This window comes from Schistocerca americana, chromosome 9 (assembly GCF_021461395.2).
Source record: "Schistocerca americana isolate TAMUIC-IGC-003095 chromosome 9, iqSchAmer2.1, whole genome shotgun sequence".
Classification (NCBI taxonomy): Eukaryota; Metazoa; Arthropoda; class Insecta; order Orthoptera; family Acrididae; genus Schistocerca; species Schistocerca americana.
Genome location: NC_060127.1, coordinates 114,575,212 through 114,593,528, shown reverse-complemented (window position 1 = coordinate 114,593,528; position 18,317 = coordinate 114,575,212). Strand labels below are relative to the sequence as shown.

Here is an 18,317-nt window from a genome sequence, read left to right as displayed (position 1 = left end):
GATGAATAAATATTTTCTTTTTAAGTTAATCATCTTGGCTACATTTATTGTTTTCCAGGTACTAACTTGGAAAAGTTTAGTTAAGGGACTCAAGGCATTAACTCATTGCAAGGTGAATAAAAACAGCATTTATTGCTTAAAGTGCGCAAAAATATTTGGAATATGGGTTTGAAGTATCTAAAATTTTAGACTTAATTTAAAAGAAAGAATGTACAATTAAGTTTTCAGATGGTGAAAACATAGCTGCAACAGCTGGCAAAGAAATTATGAAAGGAAAAAGAAATTTCAAACTAGGAGCAAAAGTAAGAAATAGTAATACGTAAAGGAGCACACTTAGTTTAAACATAATATTACTCCTACAGGTAAAAAAATAAGGCAGCTGATAAACATAAAATAATTGAAGGAAGTATATGTCATTGATCTTAACCTTACGCGTTACTCTTTAGAAAAAGGTTACTGAATAAAAGGCATATAAAAAAGAAGGTTCTGGGTTAAATAAAACTGATGAGTTACGTTACTTATTGTTTCCTAAATTAGGAGCACAACTATTTATAGTGGGTGGCGCTGATGCAATAACAAGAGCTGTCAAAAACAAATAGAAACAAGTTGCTGAATTAGCTGAACAGAAAAGACACATTTTGGAAATTTTAAAAAGGGAGGTTTGAAGAACAACTACTATTATATAATACAAACTTTGATACAGAAACTTTTGCAAACGAATTTAAAAAACGCTGGATTTGCTTTGTTGTAAGGAATATTCTGACATCTTCAGTTAAATATATTCGATCAGATGAGCTATAATATAGTGTAGAGAGAATTGAAGATATAGATGAATATATTTGTAGACATTTATGGTAATATATCATCAAAATATGTTCTGCTTTTTTTTTAGGTTAACTCACACTTTAATCCTCATCGATGAGTCAGATGCATTCTTGATATCCTGCCTGAAACGAACAATATTCAATTCTGGCAAACTACACTATGTGATTATCTGATGCTACAAGGCTCAGAAAACAGTGGAGATTACATGTTCAATAATTATCTAATGGAGAATGTGACTATAACATTGAATGTTCCGTAGGCACATCCGAAAAATATATCATAGCAGACTGTCAAGAAAGGTTGTACAGTATGCTGTAAAATTAAACGGAAAACCCAACTGGCTTAGGGAATTTCATGAAAGCTTATAAGAAAGTGGCAAAAATAAGCAAGGAATTGAAGACAAAACACGATTAAGAGTGGGAAGCGTTTGGAAACATGAAGCTCCAAAAAATAGGAAAGAAAATGGATAGCAGAAGAAAGAAACAGGATAGTTAACAGCTGGAGGAGTGTTTGGCAAAGTGTGAAGTTAAATTAATGGATTAGAAGAAAATAACTCTGACGAGAGGTTTAGTGAGTCTGTGTGTCTCACCTGAGGTCAGAGATGGCGGAGGAGTCCCTGCGCTTGCGGCCAGTGAGCGTGGCGTCCGCCGAGGACTCTCGCCTCTTGCGGAAGCCGAAGCCTGACGAGGTGTGCGTCTCCGGGGGCGGCGCCGACGTCGTCGTGGAGGAGCGCCCCCAGGGCAGCGACTTGGCCAGGTCCGCCAGCGTCTCCCGCCGACTGTGCCAACACCACGTCACGTCGCGTTACGTACACAGTATGGACTTAATCTTAAGTAATGTAATCATCCACTGCGATGGTAAAAGCAACTGCACTCCCCACTTAATGGGTTGCGCATTTGAGTCGAACCACATAGTCACATGGAGCTAATGAACAACATGCAGTAAGTGAAGTTTACTGCTACACAGGAAAATCCGTTGAGACAGTAAGATATGTGAGGTGTAGTGTATTTCGAGCTAGAAAGTCGCTTGTACCCAGAAAGATACTTTGTGTCAAAAGGATATTATAAGCTGGAAGGACACTAAAAGCCACAAAGCCACTTCATACTGGAAGGATACTGTGAGTAATTTCGGACTGGAGAGATAATGAAGAGCTTGACGTATGCATCATGATGGAAGGATATATCAAGGCAGAGGCGTACAGCAGGATAAGCCTTTGGAGAACCATACAGCGAGCAAAAATGTTACGTTTCAGCTGCAGGAATATGGAGATGGAAGAGTACATTGACGCAGATGGATACCTTGGTGCAAAAGGATATGTCTTAGTGGAATGTTTTTAGCCAAAGGATGCATCAAACTGGAACTATACTGCAAGCCAGAACAATACTGCGAGGCAGAAAGAAATGTTAAATAGGAAGGATAACTTGATCTGCGGTGCTGTATGAAGGTGGAAGGCTATGTTGAGCTGGATTAATATGTGAAGGCAGAAGAATATGGAAAGACATGAAATGGCAGAAGGATATGGCCTGGCAGAAGGACAAATTGACGCATAAGGGTAATTGGAGATATGTGGATATATTGAAATTGTGCTGGTGTATCCTGGCGCCATCACACCATGCGGCATAGAGGTTACGAGAGTATCGATAGAGGCCGATGCAAGACTCCCTGGAAACGCGCACCCAAAACCTTCTTGGTCGCCATGGACCAAAGGGTCAGTTAGTTCAGTTAGTTCGAGCTAGTTCAAGCCTGTTGCACCTAGTGAGTTCCAGCGTGTCACCGACTCAGAGCTGCAGAATTAGCCTCTAGCACAGAGACAGGTAGCATATAGCAACCTTATAGTGAACATAGCAGACTTCACCAGCAGTGAGGCTAAAGTAGACTATATAGGAGAGCTTGTACCACAGCACATGGGAGCTTAAGCTAAGTAGCTCTTTGTTTATGAATAAAGAACCCAGTTAATAATTGCGTGCAGTTTGTGTTATAGAACGATGATACTGGCAAAAAAAACCAACATCTCTTTCTTGCTTCCCATGATACAGTTCGACAGAAGCAACGAGGTGACATAAAAGCTGGTAACGAAAATCCAAAAGAAATAATACGATACATTGATATTCAAGGGTATGTTGAGTTATAAAGGTACATTGAGGTGAAATGGTACTTCAAATATGAGGGATATGTGGCGGGGATAGGGTGGGTGGGGGCGGGTGAGCGAAGGACGTAAGTCCAGCTGGGACTTAAGAATTTGTGAAGCAAAAAATTTACAGAAGGATATGCCATGGCAGAAGAACATGGCGAAGTACAAGAATACGTTGATACAGAAGAACAAGTGGAGGCAGAAGGATACAATGTGAGAAAAGCACTCCAAGGTTTCAAATACCCATGCCCAGTCAACCATAAGATGCAAGGCCTTGTTATGTGTGAACAGCCGAACTTGTGACTACAGAACATTTGGGCAGACTCTGGAAAATATCATGGAAGTATATCCCACAGTAAAATATGGTGGATTAGCTGAGGACTTTGTAAAAACCACACCACATCCTATGAAGTGAATAGTAATCCTTATGAGACGAAATGTACAATCTCCTTTCGATATGCAGCCCTGCTGCTACTGTTTCTGACAGCAGGGGAAAGTTTTCAGTGGAGTGATAGTAAATGAGATAATATTTCATACTGAGATGGGCGTCGATGGCATTAATAGATTGCTTGGAAGCAATAGTCAACAGAGTTTGCGGGGACAAGAATAAACTTTAGTAGGTTTTTTTATGTTCGACGTATTGGGACTGGTTTTCCTAGGTTCGCGCCGTAAAATATGCTTTGGTAATTGACAAACATACTGACAATAGCTTGCTCCCCACAAGTGATGGTAAAAGTTAGCAAATGGAATATAAAAATTGATATTACATTGATCTTCAAGAAACACATTGGGTTCATATGCAGCAAAGGAACAAGTCTGATACATCAGATGTATATGCTAACAAGATAAAGATATTTTATACAAAAATTAAAACTTTTGATCATATTCATTCTTCAGATCACACAGCACACATTGAGATTGAATTTCGGCTTTATTCTAGATGCGAACAGAAACGCTATAGAACTAATTGAATTTCGGTATTAACATAGACCCAAATATAAAGTCAATGGAATTAATTCAAAGCAAATTTTTGTCACATTCCTAGTGAAGCACAATTACGAGCACTGCGATACAAATCCGTAGCCTTCCTAAAGTTATAAAAAGAAAAATGCTTTTACATGTATCCAGAAACATTGCTTCATATAATAGTTCGAAGCATAGGAGAAATACATGCCTGACTGTGTACTGAGACTAAAACAAACTATCACAAATCACCAAACTCTTCTAAGATCAAGCGTTTAGAGCATTATATCGCTATAAGTGGAAAAATAATTTTGCGCACACCAGCTGTGCACAAAGAACGACAGTGGAGAAGTTGCAGCCTGTGGACTCAAACGGTTGGGTTGGAGACCAGAGAGTGAGCGACTGAATCTGCATTCGATACTCCTGAAGAAGACATAAATGGGAGCTTAGTTAATATCATAGACAGATGATTTCGTCGCTGTGTTGGCCACCACCGTCCTACACACAAATACTTAGTGTAAGAGAAGGGGAATGTGGTGAGAGTGATGGAGAGTAGAGAAGTTTGGCAGTCAGAGTGAGGGCCACCTAATGAGTGGGTCCTATTGGTTGGTGCTGTGCAGGTGTGCTAACTGCAGCCACCCCTCTCATTCAGGATGAGTGTAAGGCAAGAGGAATGTTATAGGGCTGGTGGTGAGTTGAAGAATACTGCAGTCAGATGCCAGGCGGGATTAGCCGAGCGGTCTAGGGCGCTGCAGTCATGGACTGTGCAGCTGGTCCCGGCGGAGGTTGAAGTCCTCCCTCGGTCATGGGTGTGTGTGTTTGTCCTTAGGATAATTTAGGTTAGGTTGTGTGTAAGCTTTGGGACTGATGACCTTACCAGTTCAGTCCCATAAGATTTCACACACATTTTAACATTTTTTTGCAGTCAGAGTGGGGGGCCACCTGGTGAACAGCACCTTGTGACTGGAGCCATGTAGCTGGGTGTAGCCACCCCACTTATCCAAGAGGAATGTGACAGGAGCGGTGACGGTTGGGGTAGGCAGAGTGGGTGGGAAACTGGTGAGTGGGTTGTTGTGGATGGAGTCATACAGCTTTACTAGCTGTAACGACCCCAGTCTTTCAGGATGGGTGTAAGACAAGAGTAATGTGATAAGACTGGTGGTGAGTTGAGGTGTTGGGCAGGCAGATTGCGTGGGAACCAGGTGGGTGGGTTGTTGTGGATATAGTCATACAGCTGTACCAGCTGTAACCACCCCAGTCATTCAGGATGGGAGTAAGACAGGAGGAATGAGATAAGACTGGTGGTGAGTTGAGGAGTTGTGCACTCAGAGTGGGGGGGGGGCGTCATGGTGAGTAGGTCCTTGTGACTGGAGCCATGTAGCTGAGCTGACTGTAACCACCCCACTTACCCAGGGTGAGTGTAACACAAGACGAATGTGGTAGGATCAGCATTGAATTGAGGGATTGGGCAGGCAAACTGGGTGGGAACCTGGTGAGCGGGTCGTGGTGGATGGAGTCGTGATGCTGCGCTAGTTGGAACCATCCTTCTCATTCAGGGAGTAAGACAAGAGGAATGTGGAGGGTGGTGGCGAGTTGAGCAGTTGGATAATCAGAGTGGGGGGCCGGCCACCTGGTGAGTGGGTCCTTGTGGCTGGAGCCTCTCAGCGAGCGGGATCCGTGCGAGCTGCCGCCGCCCCACTCGCGCAAGATGTCGGTCAGCTGGGCCAGCGAGGAGCGCCGGCGCCGGCCCGCCGTCGTGGGCGGCGACGTCTCCTGTGTCTCGGTGGGCGGCGACACCGACGTGATCTGCGCCGCCGAGTCGCGCCGCCCCGCGCCCAGCCGCTGACGCAGCGTCGACTCCTCCACCTGCCGCCACCAGAAACACGCGTACAACGCACTACACGCCACGAGAAGAGGTAAGGCTTCTTCTCCAGCTACACACAAGCTGAATTAAAGACTTAGCACGTGCTGTGGTTGGTTCGAGACAGGGAAGAAAACGGGCCCTGGCAACACACATACCCTACGCACTAGACACCATAAGAGCTTCACTCCAAGGGTTAGTTATAATTGGAAATCCACTCTCTGATGAGGTCATAAGAAATTGTACACAACGTTATACAGGGCTTACATGGGAAAGAAACTGGGACATAACTTTCTTTAGAATTACTTTTTCACCTTTGTTCTGCATAACCATCGCTACAACTCCAAAATCACGTGTGAATAATACGGTATTTTACCCAACCGACACGCTGCGTTTACCAAACCTAAGGGTTAAAATTTGTAACACGGATAGCAAGAACCACATTTCACTTATTGTGCGTATACACTACAGTAGCAAGAGCTATTTCTACCTTAACTGGCGGTACACACCAGTGAGATTTCTAGCTTATTTTTCGTATTCAAGGAAAGTGATGTAAGCTCTATTTCCATTCAATGTGTCAAACTTCGTATCTATATACTGGCTATTTATCAGGGGTTTTCAGTAGCGATATGTAACAGGGCTTCCTCTCCCCCACCTTTTCTCATTCCAACGACATACGTATGAGTCGTTCTGATGCTCACAGGCATTAACATCCAAATGGTATACGGCACCATGATACCGCCACCAATAACATGCCAGAATGTCCCGAATAAATACCACCTGAGGTCCATCATTCAAACAGGATGGAAGCAAATAAGCTCCAATTTTCTAAGACTGTACAATTATTCCAGTCCACAACTTGTGAGGTAATCGTTGCCGGTTATCTGAGACAAGCATGTCTACGAATTCTCAGTACTCCATACACTGCTATTTCAGCTCATGAAATTATCGTCACAGTTGAAAGTGGTCTCATCGGTGAACAACAAAACAGCACGACCTCCAGCAAGTCGGATAATCAACTGACGGAATCAAACTCCTAGTGCAAAGTCGTACACTTCTTTTGTGTGCACGTAAGACTTACCTAAATCCAAGGGGTGTTCATACGATTTGTCGATTTTAAAAAATGTTTTCCAATGTAAAAGCGTGCAATATGTTCAAATTTCTAAGACAAATGGCGATAAACTGTAGGGAATAACGGATAATATACAAGTATACACTACGAGTTGAAGTCCAAATACGAAGTGCTCGCATAAAAAGGGTATAAGAGAGGGACGTAATTTTTCACCCCTACTGTCATATCTACACATTGATAAAGCAATAATGTAAATGAAATAAAGGTTCAAGAGTGAGATTAAAATTCAGAATGAAAGGATATAAATGGTATGATACGCTGATAACATGGCTATCTTCAGTGAAAGTGGAGAAGTATTACCGGATGAGTTGAATGTAATGAACAGTCTAATGAGTACAGAACAGAGGCTGAGAGTAAACCGGAAAAACACCAACGAAATGAGAAGTAGCACAAATGAGAACAGAGATTGGTAATCACGAAGTAGTCGAAGTTAAGGAATTCTGCTGTATTGGTGGCAAAATAAATCTTGATGGACGAAGATAGGACGACAAAGAAAGCAGACTAGTTTGTGCAAAGAGGACATTCCTGGCAAAGAGAAGTCTACTAGTTTCAAAAATAGGACTTAATTTTGGAAAAAAATAAATGAGAATGTACGCACAGCAGTGTATAGTAGTGAATCATGGGAAGTGGGAAAACCACTACGGAAAAAAATTGAAGCATTTCAGATATGGTGCTGCAGAAGAACGTTGAAAAGTAGATGGACATGTAAATTAAGAGATAAGTAGGTTCTTTGCGAAATCGCCGAGAAAGTAACATACGAAAACCACTGAAAGCAAGAAGGATGACAGAACATGTTTTGATACACGAAGCAGTAATTAAATTCCGTTGTGCTTTCGGTTGCTGTAGAGGTCAAAAAGTGCAGTACTAGACTGGAATACACACTACAAATAATTGAAGATGTAGGGTGTAAGTGCTACTACTAGATGAAGAGGTTAGCACAGGAGAGAGATTCATGGCGGACGACATCAAAGCAGTCAGACAAACTGATCATTCCCAAAAATTGTTTTGATGAAGCTGTGCACTGAGAGAAATGGAAAGTGTCACACCACGACCCGTAAGTCCTATATTTATCAAACATTGTCGAAATATTCTTCACGTAAGAGGTGTTAAATTATTAAACGTTCGGAACTGTTGTCTTTAACCAACATCAGTATGAAGTGTGACCCCTATTGGAAGCAATACAATGGTATAGCCATGGTAGCACAGAAGCAAACGACTTCCGAATGACACGTTGAGCAATGTTTTGATAAGCTCGTGTCAAATCATGAAGACTGCAAGTTTGTTGTACTAGCGAGTTTTCGGCTTTCCTTAAAGATATACCAAATCAGTGTTCGAGGATGGAGAGTTATGGGTCTCGATAATCGCTGCTGGCTTTGATCTTTCATCAGGTCATCTCTAAACACGCTGACGTCGATCAGGCATCCATAATCAGACAAGATACTCATCACTGTGAAGCAAAGAATAGCCATCAACGGGCCAGCTCTCTCTGGCCCCATATTTTACAAGTCTCATTAGTCTTGTGTAGTGATGTCAGCGTTAAAGGAAGCAAGACTGCTCTAGACCGTAACTGAGTGTGCAAAAGTTCGCGGTGGCATCCAGCCTGTAACCTCTGTCCGGATTAAACGTTGTCATCCGAGTATTCCTCCGAGCAAGCCGATCATCATGTAGTCCTTCTGGAAGGCCTGTGCCTACCCTTCTTGTCACACTGTAGTCCTGATTCCATTTCGTCACCATTCACCTGTGTGACCTGTCGATATGACGGTCCTATGTTCCTCATGCCAATGATTCGACCTTTCCAAAGACAGAGAGATGGAGGCAGACTGCATGTGAATGTACACTGTGTGATCCAAAGTATCCGGACATCCCAAAAACATACGTTTTTCATATTAGGTGCCTTCTGCTGCCTCCTACAACCAGGTACTCCATATCAGGGACCTCAGCAGGCATTACACATCGTGAGAGAACAGAATGGGGCGCTCCGCAGATTTCAGGTACTTCGAACTTGGTCAGATGACTAGGTGTCATTGTGTCACACATCGTACGCCAGATTTCCACACTCCTAAAGATCCCTAGGTACACTGTTTCCGATGTGATAGTGAAATGGAAACGTGAAGAGACACGTACAGCACAAAAGCGTACAGGCCGATCTCGTCTGTTGACTGACAGAGAGCGCCGACAGTTGAAGAGGGTCGTAAAGTGTAATAGGCATACATTTATCCAGACCATCACACAGGAACTCGAAACTGCATCAGGATCAATTGCAAGTACTATGACAGACTGGAGGTGAGAGAACTAGGATTTCATGGTCGAGCAGCTGCTCATAAGCCACACATCACGCCAGTAAATGCCAAATAACGCCTCATTTGGTGTAAGGAGATCAACACTGGGCGACTGAACAGTGAAAAAACGTCGTGTGGAGTGACGAATCACGCTGCGCAATATGGCGATCCGATGGCAGGGTGTGGGTATGGCGAACGCCCAGTGAACGTGTGTAGTTATGGTGCGGTCGTGTTTTCATGCAAAGGGTTTGCACCCCTTGTTGTTTTGCGTTTCACTATTACAGCACAGGCCTCCATTGATGTTTTAAGCACCTTTTTGCTTCCCACTGTTAAAGGGCAATTCAGGGATGGCGACTGCATCTTTCGACACGAACGAGCAGCTTTCCATGATGCACGGCCTGTGGCGGAATGGTTACACGACAATAACATCCCTGTAATGGACTGGCCTGCACGGAGTCCTGACCTGAAACATATAGATCACCTTGGCCTCACCGATCGACATCAATACCTCTCCTCAGTGCAGCACTCCGTGAGAAATGGGCTGCCATTCCCCAAGAAACCTTCCAACACCTGTTTGTAGGTATGCCTGCGAGAGTGGAAGCTGTCACCAAGGCTAAAGGTGGGCCAACACGATACTGAGTTTCAGCATTACCGATGGAGGGCGCTACGAACTTGTAAGTCATTTTCAGCCAGGTGTCCGGATACTTTTGATCACATAGTGTAATTTAGCTATGCTACGTTGTGATTTGAAGGGCTACATTAATGTTAAACACAGCCAACAGCCATCGTGAACTTACGTCTGTCTTCACCTGTAGGAATGACTTTTCTCTCCAATGAAAATACTTCGAATAAGCTCAGGTAATGATGAAATTTTATTCAACATATCCAACATGCATGGAAATACTGGAGATGGATTTGTTAGCTGGTTGCCAAGGTGTTGATAGTGCGACATTGGCCATTTCTATCAGTGTAATATCTGGGCCTCCTTATACCCAGTCAGCTGACTCAGTGGTTAGCACATTCGAGGACATCAGTTCAAATCCCCATCCGGTCGGCCGGAATTAGGTTTTCCGTCACTTTTTCTGTATCGCTCCAGGCAAATGCTGGGATGGTCCCTTTGAATATTAGAATAAATTTCTTTCCCCATCCATTCGTATTCCGAGCTTGTATGGTTATCTCGTCAGTGATGTAGTGTCTTGTAGATAAAGCGTTTATTACATTTTCACGAGCTTCAGATACGTGCGGCTAATTTCCTGTTATCTGTGTGGTTACTAGTTCACTTTTCAAATTTCTTCCACGTTTGAGAACTTGTTAGAGACAGTCTTGCATTTCAGAAGCAGTGTAGTGTGAAGTAGCGCCGCTTGTATTGTCCACCCTTGTATCGTACAGGCGTTTGTTTCTTTTGGTTAGAGCAGCTGAGTGTTGGTTATACCGTCGGTGACTCAGCACCTTGCGTTCCTGCAGCAGATAATGCGAGTACACAGTTCGTTCATATATTTTAACTTTCAAACAGGTAGTGTCTAGAGTATAGTTCCGTTGTACCTAGTTTGGATTGAAACTGTGGGTTGGTAATGCTGTGGTCGCAGCTCCAGGTGGTGTCACTCACATGGCTTGAGGCTGCTGCTAATGGGGATCAGTCTGGGAAGCCGGACATTGGGATTCAATGGATGTCCAACACTTCCCACGTGACCTCAGGTCGGTCGACTACAGCCGCCACCCGAGATACTGCCTGCAGTGTGATTGACAATAAACCTGTTGGGGAGTGGGAGATTACGCTAAGGTGTGGCCGGCAGCGAAAGATTTTCTAGGGACAGTGTTGGAGGGGGGGGGGGGGGCAATTGGTTAGAGGACGTCCACAGTTCATCTGACGTATAGGTTTCTGACACTATCTGTCTCTGACAATATCCTTGTGCCAGATGCAGGAATCCATGTGTAGTCTGGGTGCACACTGAGAGGAGTCATTCCAGATGTGTAAAGGTTGTTCCAGATGCCATGAAGAGCATAGGATGCAGCCAATTTCAGGTGGTAGCTTATGTCAGTACTAACGATATGTGTCACTTTGAATTAGAAGAGATTCTTTCTGGTTTCAGGCACCTACTCAAGTGGTAGAGACAGCCGCTTTGCTTACGAGATGAAGATGGGACTCACCCTCTGTAGAATCATTGTTAGACATGGCGGTGGTCCTTTAGCACAAAGTAGAGTGAAGGGTCTGGATCAGAGGCTCCGACAGTTCTGTTACTTTGTAGGGTGCAGATTCCTCGGCTTACGCCATAGGATGGTTAAGCAGTTGTGACTTCGACTTGATTCCTAAGACGAAGTCAAGTCGGTAATGTCATTGGATTTCCCTCTTTTCGTATATTTTGGTATCTAGAATGATTCCACATTCGTCTCTTCTCCACCTTGATCACTTTTGTTACTGTGTAATGTGGCTGCAACGCCAGCAGGAGGCATAGGTCTCGCGGTGAACAGTGGACACTATGTTTTGGCTCATCACTGTGCGCATGTAATAACCTGCTTCAAAACCTGTACATTTTTTATGAATACTGCTCTAATTTTTTCACGAGCATCTGCACATAGATGAATGCCGGTATTTGAGTCTCTGTTCAAGACCTGTTGCGTATCGTCTATAGAAATTAGACAAATGACTAACTAAATGCAGAAATCTACTGTTGGGGTAAGACTCTCCCAGATGTCTTCATTGGGGAGGGAGCAAGTGTCATTTATTTTCACGCCAGTCAAACAGATATCTCCACAACCATTTGGAATGTCTCACAAAGAATCCTCTATACATTTATGTTATGTCAAACGATTCATCTTTATGTCCACAATGATACAGAAACTTCAGAGCAATGTAGGATCACACACAAACACACACACACACACACACACACAAATGCACCACTTTCCTCCCTAATAATTTATTTATTCTTGTTTTTGTTCAGAAAACTGAAAGTAATTTATTCTTAAATTAATAATAGTGAATTTGTAAAAGACTTTGCTTCGATATATGTATGATGTTCTTATATTTTTAAATAGGTGGGAATAAACATTTGATTAATTTCGTATGCAAAATAAGATTCAGATAACTTATCAATTCTAGGTAAATAGTTACGTAGCAGTGAAAGTGATTGAAACGGAACACAGGTATTACTTTATAAGTTTATAAGTTAGTCAAAAACCCCTACCATTCCAATATACCAAAAATAATTTAATATAAATCTCAATATTTTTTCTAAATGATAACGCTTTTGGCATTTCGTACAACAACTTCACAAATATAATAAACGGACATTTAAAGGGCAAAAATGTTACCATTTACTATATGCTACATGGCACTGACTCCAAAATATTGGAGAGTCATTGAACATGTTTATTAATTAAATAATTCAACCAGTTAAATGGTCGTTCCACATGAGTTTAAACTCATTTACAAATATCTTTTGCTGACAGCAGACGCTATTAATGAAAATTGTGTTTGAAAGTCTGATACATATTTTTCATTAATATAATCTGAAATTTGGAAATTTCATGTCACTTACGAATCACAATCCAAAGTTAAATTGTTAGCCATGTTGATGCAACATCTAGTTCTCAACAGCTGCTGACCACAGTTAACCATTTGCTCTTAGAAGCGATATTCACGTTGTGTATGCTTCAAAATACCAGGTGATCAAAAAGTCAGTATAAATTTGAAAACTGAATAAATCACGGAATAATGTAGATAGAGAGGTACAAATTGACACACATGCTTGGAATGACATGGGGTTTTATTAGAACCGAAAAATACAATAGTTCAAAAAATGTCCGACAGATGGCGCTTCATCTGATCAGAATAGAAATAATTAGCATAACAAAGTAAGACAAAGCAAAGATGACGTTCTTTACAGGAAATGCTCAATATGTCCACCATCATTCCTAAGCAATAGCTGTAGTCGAGGAATAATGTTGTGAACAGCACTGTAAAGCAAGTCCGGAGCGATGGTGAGGCATTGGCGTCGGATGTTGTCTTTGAGCATCCCTAGAGATGTCGGTCGATCACGATACATTTGCGACTTCAGGTAACCCCAAAGACAATAATCGCATGGACTGAGGTCTGGGGACCTGGGAAGCCAAGCATGACGAACGTGGCTGCTGAGCACACGATCATCACCAAACGACGCGCGCAAGAGATCTTTCACACCTCTAGCAATATGGGGTGGAGCGCCATCCTGCATTTCGGTTCTAATAAAACCCCATGTCATTCCAGGTATGAGTGTCAAATTTTATCTCTCTATCTACATTATTCCGTGGGTTACTAATTTTTCAAATATATACTGACTTTTTGATCACCCGGTATATTAAATAGTTTAAGTTAGGTTGGGATAGTTTATGTTAGATTTGGATCTGTTAGGTTAGGTTAGATTATGTTGGATTAGGGTGGTTTAAGTTAGGTTAAATTAGATTATGTTAGGTTCTGTTAGGTTAGATTAGATTATATTTCGTTGAATTAGGATAGGTTATGTTGGGGATGGCCAGTATTTACATATTGGGCATGGGGGAGTATGCTAAGCTCGACAAAACACGTACCTGCTCCCGGACGAGGTCGTCCCAGCCATTGCCACCCTGCCAGACGAGCCCCACCTGGTGGCTCAGGATGGGCAGGTTGCAGACGAAGCAGATGGCTGTCATCGTCCTGTGGGCACCCCAAAGCCACGATGTCACCCGACCAGTTCATGGTGGAAGGTGCTTTGCTGGTTAACTATATGATGCCCTTGGCTACAGGACTGACTGTGTGAGAAGCGGTAAGAAAACACGCTTACCAGAGAAAACGTTATTTACACCCTTAATAGAACACACTGTTCGTGTTCGAGCGCTGCATATGGTGTAGAAGTCCCAGACGGTCATCTAACTCTCCACCACTGACGGCGGTAATACGTGTGTAACTGTTTGTTTTATGTAACAACCACAGAGTCAGTTGGTCGACGTGCAGACGTGACGCAATGGAAGAAAGGAGCAATAACGTTTGGACTTCTCCTAAATTACGCGGTAAGTGAAATTACCAGACTTCTTGGTGTATCCACACGGACTGTCCGTTGTCTCTTCAAGGAATTATGTAGCACTTACAGGATGGAAACCGACAGCAGCCGTTCATGGTAGTAAATTGCTACAGTCAGTTTGCGAATGAAAACTTGAATGTAGTATATGGAATGAATAATTTGGGGTTGAATACCTTGCAAAAGTCCATGTCTCACACCGACACAGAAAGGTGCATGTCTTCATTGGGCCAAACAAAACATACTGGACAGTAGATGACTGAAAGTGTTGTCTGAAGGGCCTTTTTAAATGAGAGAAGTCAATGAGTGCACCGAGGCAGAATGAGGCGTAGGACCCACAGGGTGTCGAGCTTGTTGTTGAAGCCAGAGATGATTCTGTGATATTATGGAGATATTTTTCGATGCATGACGTGGGCTGAGAATTCCGGTTACCGTGAACGACACGGATTTTTTATTTCAAATTTCTCTTGACCAACTGTTGCACATCCTTCTACAGCTTCTTGATGACCATACTGCAGAAACTCTCGCTTTACGAGATTGAAAAAGCCGTGTTGTCAGGGCTGCACGTGTACATTTCTAGGTTTATATGTATTCGGTCATGCTATCAGCCTTTGAGTGGCCAATCAATATCACCTGAGCTTAATTCCATCGAGTGTCTTCAGCTGGATTAGCCATGCCAGAGAAAGACTTTCTTCCTCACCAAACTGAGGCAAAATCAAGGCTACAGAGTTTAACGTGATGCCTCTTGAGAGTGATCATATTTATGTCCGGTGTGCTTGGATTGTGACTAATAGTTTGGAGTGTCAGACAATCATGTTGCAAAATGTATGTATAGTTTGTGAAATGGCCAGTAACTGAATAAGTTAAGGAGTTAATCAAAGTAGAAAGAGATTGCCGAATATTTCCATCATGATTAGAATTACAGATCTCAAGAGAAGCAAGGAAAAATCCATCTCCTATAAAATGTACAGATATATCCCAAAAACGCATGTGTGATGGACAGGTTATTTACCTTCAGACGGTCCCTACCACGAAATTAAGAACATGTTACTCTGATATCAGAATTTTAGAAGTTGTGGTGAGCACATTTTGACTGCTGTTTACTACATTAGTGTAATCAAATGTGTTTGTTTCACAGAGAACAGCAATTATTGCTGTCAAGTAAGCCATTTACGATTTTGATGAATCAGAAGAACACTACCGCATATTTTCAGCTAGGGCAGGACAATATTAGGCTTTGTAGAGCTTCACTATGAAATAATTATTTACAGTTATTTTAGGAAATAAAGGAAAATTATCATCTTAGAACCAAGAGATGGAGTGCATAAGCAGATTAAACTTACCTGACACTTCACTAAAATTAAAATAAAGAAGTAATGTAAATTTAAAATACTAGGTACTATTGAATAAAGTTCGCTTTAGACATTCCCAACCAGTGCATTGGAAAAGAAATCGAGAAGCCAATAACTTTGAAATTTTAATTTAGCAAGTAGCAGTTAGTTGACGATGCCTTAGCGTTAGTATCTGAAAACAGCGTTATACATTCTGCGCTCTCATGGGGATGCAGATGGCTCCTAAAGCTACAGCCTCAAATGCGCTGCTGAAAGAGAAATAGAGCAGAGAAAGTCAGCACTGGCATGTATTTAGAAACCAACTTCAGTTCATTAATCAATATGTGGAATGTGGGCTAGTGAAAAATCAAAAATTTCTTTTATATTTGCGGCAACTTCATTTTAATTAAGATTTGGTGTCCTCACTATAACTTTTAAGCAACGTCTATTTCAAAAATGTTAAATCCTTTAAGATACCGAATGTATGAGTAATATCAAAACAAAAGGAAAAGCAGGTATTAGGATTCAACATAAAAACTCAGTACTGAACAAACAATACAAAAGTTGTAACAGAAGTATTACTTGATTGCATGATTTATTTAGACAGGTCCCAATAAATTTATCTTTATAGATGGGAGTATTAAAATAGTTTTATAGTAGTAATTTAACTTTCAATTAATTTATGATCAGAATTTAAATTTTCTTTAATGAGTATTCAAATGACATAATTCTTTACACCATCATATTTACTTTTTTATATTTGTTATAAATTTTGACACTTATGAAATTGTAGTTAAAATACTGAAATCCATATGTTAAAAGTAAAACTGCATTTCTATACATAAGAACGAAACATAAAGAAACTCATTTCAGAAAGAACACACTCATGCTACAAAAAGGGTATCATAAGGATATGTAAAGTCTAAATGTGTACTGGTGTCAAGGTAATTGGTATCAATTCATCACACATGTTTCTACTAGATGTAATCCTAAGAGGAACATAACATTTTTGAAATAGAGCACAAGTGTCTAGCAACTGTGACATGCGTTGCTAATCTTAGCAAGCAGGTGCGATGCGTATAGCGTAACGTAGAAAAATAGATCATCTATCTGTGAGTAATGCGTTCCAAAAATGCCATGCACCTGTCCTTTAAGTGAACAGTGTGTTTATTGAAACAATAAAAATGTATTTGTTGCTTAGATGCGCATTCCAAAAGCTATTTTGTGCCATAGGTATCAAATCAAAAACAATTTCGATAAAAATATTTCTGTGGTTTGAAAAGCAGGCTGATTAAATAATTTATGTGCTCCACCACTGACAAATTACAATAATTATTTGCAGCCAATAATTTTGAAAAAGTTTGACTTTCGATATGAAAGAGTTTAAATAAAATTTGATGTATATATAAAGAAGCTAGATTACGCAATATCCTACTTTGCTGGTGATCAAGAAATTGCCACAAACAAAATGGCCACTGACGCAACATATTTGGATGATGTGAATGCGAAATTATGAGACACTGCTGGAGCAGAAAGAAACTTTTTTTGTGGTAGTGGAAATGAAATGTCAAATGTATGACATTTGAGAAAACGTGGTTTCCCTCAGCATGAGACTTTACAAATTTATAGAAATTGAATAAATAGAAGGCTTTCGCGCACCTGTTTTTAACAATTAGATTGAAATATTGGTTACTATCCCATACCATTCGATAGTATGTTACCAGTTTTGCTTTCAGTACCGATAGTACTAGTGCTTTGAACATTAATGTCGTGACTGTAAAGAGTTTTAGGTAACGAAATTCACTTAGAATAGAAATTCATTTAATTTTGGATCACAAGAGACCTCAAAACACTTACTTGTGTATTTAATGACCCATTTGCACGGTACTCACAGTTTCGTCAGTGAAAAATCATCGACTCCAAAACAGTCGTTCAGTGGCCTATGTACTTCCAAAATACGTGAAAATGTGAGACTAGGCTTGTCACAAAATTTTAAAAATGGAAAAAGTAAGTAACATCTCTATCCACTCGGTGTGAGCGAGTGTGTCTGTTGGTACACCTGTAGTGACGAAGGCGGGGAGATGGGAGCGCCATTGCTCATTCTCGAATTCTCCGCTAGATGTCAGGCGGGGCGCGGGGGGTGTACGCGGGGGGAGTAGTTGTGGAAGAGGTGGAAGCTAGGCCCCTGCGGCTGAAACAGAAAGCAGTGACGGGTCTCCTGCTTACACTGCAACACAACCTGACACAGAAAGTCCGTCAGAGCGGCGGCTGACATCCTGCGCGCCGCCATAGTCGTGAGATCTCACTGTTGAGCTCCGCCATGTCACTAGGGTACCTGTTGAAGAAACACTTTGCACGCACACGTAGCACAGATGAATAACTCAAGCAATTACGAAACCTCTTAATTCTAACTACTGCTACTGGCATTTGATGACGTGCAAATATCGATAATACACTACTGGCCATTAAAATTGCTACACCACGAAGGTGATGTGATACAGACGCGAAATTTAACCGACAGGAAGAAGACGCTGTAATATGCAAATGATTAGCTTTTCAGAGCATTCACACAAGGCTGGCTCCGGTGCCGACATCTACAACGTGCTGACATGAGGAAAGTTTCCAACCGATTTCTCATACACAAACAGCAGTTGACCGGCGTTTCCTGGTGAAACGCTGTTGTGATGCCTCATGTAAGGAGGAGAAATGCGTACCATCACGTTTCCGACTTTGATAATGGTCGGATTGTAGCCTATCGCGAT

The 18,317-nt window shown here is 41.7% G+C and overlaps 1 protein-coding gene across 1 annotated transcript in view; it reads right to left on the bottom strand.

The window, feature by feature from the left end:
* Positions 1-17,649, bottom strand: part of LOC124550721 (serine/arginine repetitive matrix protein 1-like) — a 116,465-nt gene extending 98,816 nt beyond the window's left edge. The window contains exons 1-4 of the mRNA XM_047125442.1: positions 17,615-17,649; positions 13,758-13,863; positions 5,550-5,785; positions 1,415-1,603 (exon numbers count right to left, since the gene is read on the bottom strand). Coding sequence (XP_046981398.1) covers positions 1,415-1,603; positions 5,550-5,785; positions 13,758-13,863; positions 17,615-17,649 — 566 coding nt within the window. The remainder of the gene's footprint in view (positions 1-1,414; positions 1,604-5,549; positions 5,786-13,757; positions 13,864-17,614) is intronic.
* Between the last annotated feature and the right edge of the window lie 668 nt (positions 17,650-18,317).